We start from the raw sequence: 11,882 nt of genomic DNA, 5'->3' as shown, positions 1-11,882 counted from the left end.
CAATTAACGGAGGGGGGCGGTGCCGCGGTCAGAGAGAGGCTTGACACGCTCCGGACAGTTTTCGGTCTGAGCAGGACTTAAACAGATTGTGCCAGACGAGGAGTGAGTACCGGGGACCGGGGGGATAGTCTGCACTCGGTGCTCAGAAGTGACCCCTATAGTGCCTGTGCACACACAGCGAAAACTATATACTCCAGTCACATCCAGAGCTGCACTCACTATACTGATGTTAGGTTAGGTCGTTTACTATAGTCACATCTAGAGCTGCAGTCACTATACTGATGTTACATCATGTCTTCTACTCCAGTCACATCCAGAGCTGCAGTCACTATACTGATGTTACATTATGTCTTCTACTCCAGTCACACCCAGAGCTGCAGTCACTATACTGATGTTACATCATGTCGTCTACTCCAATCACATCCAGAGCTGCAGTCACTATATTGATGTTACATCACCTCTTCTACTCCAGTCACATCTGGAGCTGCACTCACTATACTGATGTTACATTATGTCTTCTACTCCAGTCACACCCAGAGCTGCAGTCACTATACTGATGTTACATCATGTCTTCTACTCCAGTCACATCCAGAGCTGCAGTCACTATACTGATGTTACATCATGTCTTCTACTCCAGTCACATCTAGAGCTGCAGTCACTATACTGATGTTACATCATGTCTTCTACTCCAGTCACATCTGGAGCTGCAGTCACTATACTGATGTTACATCATGTCTTCTACTCCAGTCACATCTAGAGCTGCACTCACTATACTGATGTTAGGTTAGGTCGTTTACTATAGTCACATCCAGAGCTTCAGTCACTATACTGATGTTACATCATGTCGTCTACTCCAATCACATCCAGAGCTGCAGTCACTATATTGATGTTACATCACCTCTTCTACTCCAGTCACATCTGGAGCTGCACTCACTATACTGATGTTACATCATGTCTTCTACTCCAATCACATCCAGAGCTGCAGTCACTATACTGATGTTACATCATGTCTTCTACTCCAGTCACATCTAGAGCTGCAGTCACTATACTGATGTTACATCATGTCTTCTACTCCAGTCACATCCAGAGCTGCAGTCACTATACTGATGTTACGTCACCTCTTCTACTCCAATCACATCCAGAGCTGCAGTCACTATACTGATGTTACATCATGTCTTCTACTCCAATCACATCCAGAGCTGCAGTCACTATACTGATGTTACATCATGTCTTCTACTCCAATCACATCCAGAGCTGCAGTCACTATACTGATGTTACATCATGTCTTCTACTCCAATCACATCCAGAGCTGCAGTCACTATACTGATGTTACATCATGTCTTCTACTCCAGTCACACCCAGAGCTGCAGTCACTATACTGATGTTACATCATGTCTTCTACTCCAATCACATCCAGAGCTGCAGTCACTATACTGATGTTACATTATGTCTTCTACTCCAGTCACACCCAGAGCTGCAGTCACTATACTGATGTTACATCATGTCTTCTACTCCAATCACATCCAGAGCTGCAGTCACTATACTGATGTTACATTATGTCTTCTACTCCAGTCACATCCAGAGCTGCAGTCACTATACTGATGTTACATCATGTCTTCTACTCCAGTCACATCCAGAGCTGCAGTCACTATACTGATGTTACATCACCTCTTCTACTCCAGTCACATCCAGAGCTGCAGTCACTATACTGATGTTACATCACGTCTTCTACTCCAATCACATCCAGAGCTGCAGTCACTATACTGATGTTACATCATGTCTTCTACTCCAATCACATCCAGAGCTGCAGTCACTATACTGATGTTACATCATGTCTTCTACTCCAGTCACACCCAGAGCTGCACTCACTATACTGATGTTACATCATGTCTTCTACTCCAGTCACACCCAGAGCTGCAGTCACTATACTGATGTTACATCATGTCTTCTACTCCAGTCACACCCAGAGCTGCAGTCACTATACTGATGTTACATCATGTCGTCTACTCCAATCACATCCAGAGCTGCAGTCACTATACTGATGTTACATCATGTCTTCTACTCCAGTCACACCCAGAGCTGCAGTCACTATACTGATGTTACATCATGTCTTCTACTCCAGTCACATCCAGAGCTTCAGTCACTATACTGATGTTACATCATGTCTTCTACTCCAGTCACATCCAGAGCTTCAGTCACTATACTGATGTTACATCATGTCTTCTACTCCAGTCACATCCAGAGCTTCAGTCACTATACTGATGTTACATCATGTCTTCTACTCCAATCACATCCAGAGCTGCAGTCACTATACTGATGTTACATCATGTCTTCTACTCCAGTCACACCCAGAGCTGCACTCACTATACTGATGTTACATCATGTCTTCTACTCCAGTCACATCCAGAGCTGCAGTCACTATACTGATGTTACATCATGTCTTCTACTCCAGTCACATCTAGAGCTGCAGTCACTATACTGATGTTACATCATGTCTTCTACTCCAGTCACATCCAGAGCTGCAGTCACTATACTGATGTTACATCATGTCTTCTACTCCAGTCACTCCCAGAGCTGCAGTCACTATACTGATGTTACATCATGTCTTCTACTCCAGTCACATCCAGAGCTGCAGTCACTATACTGATGTTACATCATGTCTTCTACTCCAATCACATCCAGAGCTGCAGTCACTATACTGATGTTACATCATGTCTTCTACTCCAATCACATCCAGAGCTGCAGTCACTATACTGATGTTACATCATGTCTTCTACTCCAGTCACATCCAGAGCTGCAGTCACTATACTGATGTTACATCATGTCTTCTACTCCAATCACACCCAGAGCTGCAGTCACTATACTGATGTTACATCATGTCTTCTACTCCAGTCACATCCAGAGCTGCAGTCACTATACTGAGGTTACATCACGTCTTCTACTCCAGTCACATCCAGAGCTGCAGTCACTATACTGATGTTAGGTCTTTTACTCCAGTCACATCTGGAGCTGCAGTCACTATACTGATGTTATGTCACCTCTTCTACTCCAGTCACATCTGGAGCTGCAGTCACTATACTGATGTTACGTCACCTCTTCTACTCCAGTCACACCCAGAGCTGCAGTCACTATACTGATGTTACATCATGTCTTCTACTCCAGTCACATCTAGAGCTGCAGTCACTATACTGATGTTACATCATGTCTTCTACTCCAGTCACATCTGGAGCTGCAGTCACTATACTGATGTTACATTATGTCTTCTACTCCAGTCACACCCAGAGCTGCAGTCACTATACTGATGTTACGTCACCTCTTCTACTCCAGTCACACCCAGAGCTGCAGTCACTATACTGATGTTACATCATGTCTTCTACTCCAGTCACATCTAGAGCTGCAGTCACTATACTGATGTTACATCATGTCTTCTACTCCAGTCACATCTGGAGCTGCAGTCACTATACTGATGTTACATTATGTCTTCTACTCCAGTCACACCCAGAGCTGCAGTCACTATACTGATGTTACATCATGTCTTCTACTCCAGTCACATCCAGAGCTTCAGTCACTATACTGATGTTACATCATGTCTTCTACTCCAATCACATCCAGAGCTGCAGTCACTATACTGATGTTACGTCACCTCTTCTACTCCAGTCACATCCAGAGCTTCAGTCACTATACTGATGTTACATCATGTCTTCTACTCCAGTCACATCTGGAGCTGCAGTCACTATACTGATGTTACATCATGTCTTCTACTCCAATCACATCCAGAGCTGCAGTCACTATACTGATGTTACATCATGTCTTCTACTCCAATCACATCCAGAGCTGCAGTCACTATACTGATGTTACATTATGTCTTCTACTCCAGTCACACCCAGAGCTGCAGTCACTATACTGATGTTACATCATGTCTTCTACTCCAGTCACATCTAGAGCTGCAGTCACTATACTGATGTTACATCATGTCGTCTACTCCAGTCACATCTAGAGCTGCAGTCACTATACTGATGTTACATCATGTCTTCTACTCCAATCACACCCAGAGCTGCAGTCACTATACTGATGTTACATCATGTCTTCTACTCCAATCACATCCAGAGCTGCAGTCACTATACTGATGTTACATCATGTCTTCTACTCCAATCACATCCAGAGCTGCAGTCACTATACTGATGTTACATCATGTCTTCTACTCCAGTCACATCCAGAGCTGCAGTCACTATACTGATGTTACATCATGTCTTCTACTCCAATCACACCCAGAGCTGCAGTCACTATACTGATGTTACATCATGTCTTCTACTCCAGTCACATCCAGAGCTGCAGTCACTATACTGAGGTTACATCACGTCTTCTACTCCAGTCACATCCAGAGCTGCAGTCACTATACTGATGTTAGGTCTTTTACTCCAGTCACATCTGGAGCTGCAGTCACTATACTGATGTTATGTCACCTCTTCTACTCCAGTCACATCTGGAGCTGCAGTCACTATACTGATGTTACGTCACCTCTTCTACTCCAGTCACACCCAGAGCTGCAGTCACTATACTGATGTTACATCATGTCTTCTACTCCAGTCACATCTAGAGCTGCAGTCACTATACTGATGTTACATCATGTCTTCTACTCCAGTCACATCTGGAGCTGCAGTCACTATACTGATGTTACATTATGTCTTCTACTCCAGTCACACCCAGAGCTGCAGTCACTATACTGATGTTACGTCACCTCTTCTACTCCAGTCACACCCAGAGCTGCAGTCACTATACTGATGTTACATCATGTCTTCTACTCCAGTCACATCTAGAGCTGCAGTCACTATACTGATGTTACATCATGTCTTCTACTCCAGTCACATCTGGAGCTGCAGTCACTATACTGATGTTACATTATGTCTTCTACTCCAGTCACACCCAGAGCTGCAGTCACTATACTGATGTTACATCATGTCTTCTACTCCAGTCACATCCAGAGCTTCAGTCACTATACTGATGTTACATCATGTCTTCTACTCCAATCACATCCAGAGCTGCAGTCACTATACTGATGTTACGTCACCTCTTCTACTCCAGTCACATCCAGAGCTTCAGTCACTATACTGATGTTACATCATGTCTTCTACTCCAGTCACATCTGGAGCTGCAGTCACTATACTGATGTTACATCATGTCTTCTACTCCAATCACATCCAGAGCTGCAGTCACTATACTGATGTTACATCATGTCTTCTACTCCAATCACATCCAGAGCTGCAGTCACTATACTGATGTTACATTATGTCTTCTACTCCAGTCACACCCAGAGCTGCAGTCACTATACTGATGTTACATCATGTCGTCTACTCCAGTCACATCTAGAGCTGCAGTCACTATACTGATGTTACATCATGTCGTCTACTCCAGTCACATCCAGAGCTGCAGTCACTATACTGATGTTACATCATGTCGTCTACTCCAGTCACATCTAGAGCTGCAGTCACTATACTGATGTTACATCATGTCTTCTACTCCAGTCACATCCAGAGCTTCAGTCACTATACTGATGTTACATCATGTCTTCTACTCCAATCACATCCAGAGCTGCAGTCACTATACTGATGTTACGTCACCTCTTCTACTCCAGTCACATCCAGAGCTGCACTCACTATACTGATGTTACGTCACCTCTTCTACTCCAGTCACATCCAGAGCTGCACTCACTATACTGATGTTACGTCACCTCTTCTACTCCAGTCACATCCAGAGCTGCATCCTGCTGGAGATCCCCCTGTATATTATGACTCTGTGCCCCTCTTGGGCAGATACTTTAGGGGGTACCCGGGGTCTGCTGTAGGTAACACACAGGACCCTCCCCCATCAGCTACAGATCTGATTGGTGCAGGGTTGTTGGCCCCGCCCTCCTCAGTGACCGCCTCCCCTTTGCTGCTCGCAGTGATGTCCAGTCGGAGGATCGAGTGCATTTTCTTCAGTGAGTTTCATCCGACCCTCGGACCAAAGATCAGTTACCAGGTGAGTGATGGAGGGGAGGAGCAGCACATGGCCCCGCCCCTATACCTGACTGTGATGATGTCACTGCTGTTTCGGCAGGTTCCGGAGGAGTACATCTCACGGGAACTCTTTGACACCGTCCAGGTTTATATAATCACCAAACCAGAGCTCCAGAACAAGCTGATCACAGTGTAAGTGCAGGGGCCGGGCCCCGACTCACAGGGCCCCAAGCCTCCACCTTTATAAAGACGTGACAATCAGGACACTGGGAAAGCTGAGTGAGAGCCTCTGCAGGGCCTTGTCCTGAGTCTCCTGCCTTCTCTCTGCAGCACCGCCATGGACAAGAAGCTGATTGGCTGCCCAGTGTGCATTGAGGACAAGAAGTACAGACGCAACGCGCTGCTCTTTAACCTGGGCTTTGTGTGCAACGCCAGAGCCAAGACCTGCGCGCTGGAGCCCATCGTCAAGAAGCTCGCCGGATACCTCAAGACTCTGGAGGTCTGCACCTCTTCAAGTGACCCCCTAAGGGCCAGTCATTATCAGCGGGCTTCAGAGCTGTAATCTCTCGGCCTGTTCTTGGGATTCCGCTAAGGTGCTGGGGAGGGGGCGTCAGTCACAAGCTTGCTGACGGTTTCCTCTTCTCTCGTTATAGCTGGAGTCGAGCTTCATCTCTAATGAGGACAGTAAGAAGAGACTGGTGCCCATCATGAGTATCCTGCTGGAGGGGCTGAACTCCACCGGAGAGTGTTCCCTGCCCATAGGTACACACCCCAGGCTTCTGTCTGCAGGGGGCGCTGCTCACCCACTACTCACTAATGTCTTCTTCTAGATGAAAGTAACACCATGCACCTGAAGGTGATCGAACTGCGTGCGGCGCCCCCTACAGCCCAGGAGTATGACGTCCCGGTGTTCACAGAGGACAAGGAGGACTTCTGCAACGCACAGTGGGATCTGACAACACAGCAGGTGAATCCACAAATGCCAAAGATCCTTGTAAGAACTAGGTAGTAATAGCAGAGCGCCCCCAAATATGTAGGGTCAGCCATGATGGGGTTTGAGGGTGTTATCACCCAGCTTTCCACAGATCCGGATTGCATTATAAATCCTACTCCTGTGGAGTTCCATTTTTAATCTTTCCAGATGTTTACTGTCGGTATCCACTGCATCTCTAGAATTCTATTCATGACTTAGGATACTGCACACGGGACTAGGAGGTAATTGTACACTCACCTATATTGATTCCCGTTCAGATTCTTCCATATATTGATGGTTTCCGTCACATCCAGAAGATCTCTGCGGAGGCCGATGTGGAGCTGAACCTGGTGCGGATAGCGATACAGAACCTGATGTGAGTGCCCTGGAGGAGCGGAGAGAGCGAGACATTACTGAAACTGCACAAACGTGACATCACTAAACTGCCAGAAGACAGAGCGGGGAGGGGGGGGGGAAAGATGGCGATAATCCGAGTGCTCTTCTGTATAGCGCCATCACATTCTGCAGCGCAGTACACACATTGTTATTCACTGTCCCTTATAGTCGGATGTCTCCTGGTCGATTAACCCTATACTTCTTCTCTTCCTGTTCCCAGGTATTACGGGGTGGTGACTTTAGTTTCCATCTTTCAGGTAAGAATCTGAGGATTTCTGGTGTTGTCGGGTTATGACAGTATTGCCTGTGCTGTCTCTGGTTTGACTGCTGGGGGCGCTGGTGCGGTCTCTGGCCTCACTGCTGGGGGCGCTGGTGCTGTCTCTGGTTTGACTGCTGGGGGCGCTGGTGCGGTCTCTGGCCTCACTGCTGGGGGCGCTGGTGCTGTCTCTGGTTTGACTGCTGGGGGCGCTGGTGCGGTCTCTGGCCTCACTGCTGGGGGCGCTGGTGCTGTCTCTGGTCTGACTGCCGGGGGCGCTGGTGCTGTCTCTGGTCTGACTGCCGGGGGTGCTGGTGCGATCTCTGACCTGACTGCTGGGGGTGCTGGTGCGATCTCTGACCTGACTGCTGGGGGTGCTGGTGCGATCTCTGACCTGACTGCTGGGGGCGCTGGTGCTCTTTGAGGGCTGACTGCTGGGGGCACTGGTGCTGTCTCTGGTCTGACTGCTGGGGGCGCTGGTGCTGTCTCTGATCTGACTGTTGGGGGCGCTGGTGCTGTCTCTGATCTGACTGTTGGGGGCGCTGGTACTGTCTCTGGTCTGACTGATGGGGGCGCTGGTGCTCTCTGAGGGCTGACTTCTGGGGGCGCTGGTGCTGTCTCTGGTCTGACTGCTGGGGGCGCTGGTGCTGTCTCTGGTCTGACTGCTGGGGGCGCTGGTGCTGTCTCTGGTCTGACTGCTGGGGCCGCTGGTGCTGTCTCTGGTCTGACTGCTGGGGGCGCTGGTGCTGTCTCTGGTCTGACTGCTGGGGCCGCTGGTGCTGTCTCTGGTCTGACTGCTGGGGGCGCTGGTGCTGTCTCTGGTCCGACTGTTGGGGGCGCTGGTGCTGTCTCTGGTCTGACTGTTGGGGGCGCTGGTACTGTCTCTGGTCTGACTGTTGGGGGCGCTGGTGCTGTCTCTGGTCTGACTGCTGGGGGCGCTGGTGCTGTCTCTGGTCTGACTGCTGGGGCCGCTGGTGCTGTCTCTGGTCCGACTGCTGGGGGCGCTGGTGCTGTCTCTGGTCTGACTGCTGGGGCCGCTGGTGCTGTCTCTGGTCCGACTGTTGGGGGCGCTGGTACTGTACTGCTGGTGCTGTCTCCGGCCAGCTGTTTATATCATGGCTCCTTGTCTCCCCCTTGCAGTATTCCAATGTGTACTGTACAACGCCGCAGGTGCAGGAGCTGATCCATGACAAGGCTCTGCAGGACGAGTGCATCTCCTACATCAGTAAGCCAGGTGACTATGACTGCCTGCAGGGGCTGATAGCAGAGAGCAGTAGCGCGCTCTTACTGATGGCTGTATTCTCGCTGCTATCAGCACTCACTTGTTTGTTGCTCAGGTCTGAAGCGGCCAAGTCTTCGCGATGTCTTCCAGCTGTATTGTGGCCTCAGCCCTGGCACCACTGTCCGAGATCTGATCGCCAGACACACACAGCAGCTGCAGCGAGTGGACGAGAGGTCAGTGCGCCGTAATGTGAACACTCCCCAAGAGAAAAGCATCCAGTGATAATAAAGTGGGGCCGGGGTCCATAGGGATGGGGGGGGGGGTGGAGACATTGAGAAAGGAGGTCTGGAAATGAAGAGCAGGAGACGTAACTGCAGCTCCTTCTGTGACCTTTTGGGGGCGCTGCTGATGGAGTCCATCACTACTGGGAGATTTATAATCTGTGTCAACAGGAGACTCATCCAGTTTGGGCTGATGAAGAAGCTGATCCGAAGACTCCAGAAATACCCGGTAAAGGTGTCCCGTGATGAGCGCAGCCCCCCGGCTCGCCTGTATACAGGAAGTCACAGCTACGACGAGATCTGCTGCAAGACAGGTACCAGCACCACAGTCACCCACAGGGGGCGCCCCCACTGTCTATAGTAGTACTGGACGGAGCGCCCCCCACTGTCTTTAGTAGCACTGGACGGAGTGCCCCCCACTGTCTTTAGTAGCACTGGACGGAGCGCCCCCCACTGTCTTTAGTAGTACTGGACGGAGCGCCCCCCACTGTCTTTAGTAGTACTGGACGGAGCGCCCCCCACTGTCTTTAGTAGTACTGGACGGAGCGCCCCCCACTGTCTTTAGTAGTACTGGACGGATAGCCCCCCACTGTCTTTAGTAGTACTGGACGGCGCACCCCCCACTGTTCTAGTAGCATTGGATGGGTCCGCCACCCCCTGCCCTGCACTGTGTACTATAATAGGATGTTGTAAGCCCCGCACCTCCCCATGCACAGGCCACACTGGCCCTGATCCTTGCCCTTGTGATCCTTGTCTTCTCTCCCCCAGGTATGAGCTATCGAGAGTTGGATGAAAGGCTGGACAGCGACTCCAACATCATTGTGTGCATGAAGTGACCGGGAGGAGCCCCGGAGTGGAGGGAGCGGACCCCCTCACTGACTCACCGTCATGGCCGCCTCTCGGGCTGCAGACTCTGGATAATACAGATTGTGTATCAGATAGAAATACTGCAAGGCCGTGTACACACAGTAATAAATGGCTACAACCTGGTGGACACTACAAACTCTCCACTAACAGTGATGGTGTGAATACAGCCCTAGGCCTCAGAGGAATTGGATGGTGCGGGGGTTACATAGACAGTTAAAGGGGTTGTCCAGGAGTAACCTGGAGGCCGAGGAGGTGGGAAATAATAATGAAGCATAGCCGCCTGTCCCTGGCACCTTGTTGTACAACGTCGCTGTCTGGTGTCATCTTGGTGCACTGATGCCTGGTGACATCTCTCCTGAGTGACTGGTGAGGCCACCGATTGGTCACATGAAGCTGAGGACTTTGAGCATTGGTGCACTGGGAGGACAGCAGAGGACAATGGAGCACCAGGGGCAGGTGAGTGCACTTTATTTTATACTTCCCCATCCTCCACACCAGTTGCTCCAATTCTAGGACAAGCCCTTATAGTAAGAGCTCTAAACCGTGGCCTACAATCCGGATCTCTGGTTGCTATTACTAGGAGCTGCCTGCAGGGGGCATTACAGAGGCAGTCTAGTCCCAGCTGCTGGACCGATCCCCTAACACCCCAGTAATGTGGGCGCGGCGTCATCACTAATTAAACATATTGATTACATTCTGTATTCTGTCATTTTTCTTCTGATGTATTTTGAGGGTGGCGCCCCCTATTGTGCTGGCACCAGCAGACGGAGCATCTTACTCCATGCCAGCCTGGGCTATAGTATAGCGTCCCCTCACTCCCCTGCTATGTCATTTTCTTCCGACATGTCCTAATGTTTACCATGAGTCCAGGTTTTGGACCTGGCTGCCGACCACAAGGGGCGGGGGACACCAAAGCTGACCACAGGGGGGCCTGTGCCGGCTGCTGACCACAAGGGGCGGGGACACCAAAGCTGACCACAGGGGGCCTGTGCTGGCTGCCGACCACAAGGGGCGGGGACACCAAAGCTGACCACAGGGGGCCTGTGCTGGCTGCTGACCACAAGGGGCGGGGACACCAAAGCTGACCACAGGGGGCCTGTGCCGGCTGCTGACCACAAGGGGCGGGGACACCAAAGCTGACCACAGGGGGCCTGTGCCGGCTGCTGACCACAAGGGGCGAGGACACCAAAGCTGACCACAGGGGGCCTGTGCTGGCTGCTGACCACAAGGGGCGGGGACACCAAAGCTGACCACAGGGGGCCTGTGCCGGCTGCTGACCACAAGGGGCGGGGACACCAAAGCTGACCACAGGGGGCCTGTGCTGGCTGCCGACCACAAAGGGCGGGGGACACTAAAATCTACCAAGCGACAGAGCAGTAAACTGTCGGGAGTTATTACGTACTGACTACCCTTTGTCTCCTCGGTATATCTCATAGATGGATATATAGGAGTGTCTGTCTGTCTGTCTGTTCTCTATGCACGACCAAATGACTGGACCAATCTTCACCAAATTTGGCACACAGATACATTACTCGCTCGGACGTACCGTTCCTGAGATACAGCTTTCCCAAAACAATGGCCTGCATCAGCCAATACAAACCTGCAAGTCTTTCACCCACCTGCTGTACACCGGTCACTCCACATGTACAATCCAACACTGAGATACTGTCACGGTTGTGTCACTGAGGACTGTATACTTTCACGGTTGTGTCACTGAGGGCTGTATGCTGTCACGGTTGTGTCAATACCCGACAACCGTGGTACTGAATGCAGCTGGCACTACTATGGAAACAGGGTAGGTAATCTGGCTGCCTATGCATTATATTATAGAATAAAATATAAAGTTCTCCCCCTCCCCCACAAGGCTCTCCATAATGCCGCACCTCCCTAC

At 50.2% G+C, this 11,882-nt stretch overlaps 1 protein-coding gene across 1 annotated transcript; it reads left to right on the top strand.

Moving 5' to 3' along the window:
* The first annotated feature begins 33 nt into the window (after positions 1-33).
* On the top strand, positions 34-10,650 carry NPRL2 (NPR2 like, GATOR1 complex subunit). Its single transcript, XM_075287577.1, has 12 exons — positions 34-102; positions 5,942-6,018; positions 6,097-6,188; positions 6,327-6,495; positions 6,650-6,758; positions 6,827-6,963; positions 7,248-7,345; positions 7,586-7,622; positions 8,762-8,855; positions 8,959-9,076; positions 9,296-9,438; positions 9,893-10,650. Coding segments are annotated over exons 1-12 (1,143 nt in total). The 5' UTR covers positions 34-101; the 3' UTR covers positions 9,961-10,650.
* Positions 10,651-11,882: the final 1,232 nt, after the last annotated feature.

The sequence above is a fragment of the Leptodactylus fuscus genome, chromosome 9 (genome assembly GCF_031893055.1).
Source record: "Leptodactylus fuscus isolate aLepFus1 chromosome 9, aLepFus1.hap2, whole genome shotgun sequence".
NCBI classification, from domain to species: Eukaryota; Metazoa; Chordata; class Amphibia; order Anura; family Leptodactylidae; genus Leptodactylus; species Leptodactylus fuscus.
The sequence above is the reverse complement of the archived record's forward strand: the minus strand, read 5'-3'. Positions and strand labels throughout refer to the sequence as shown.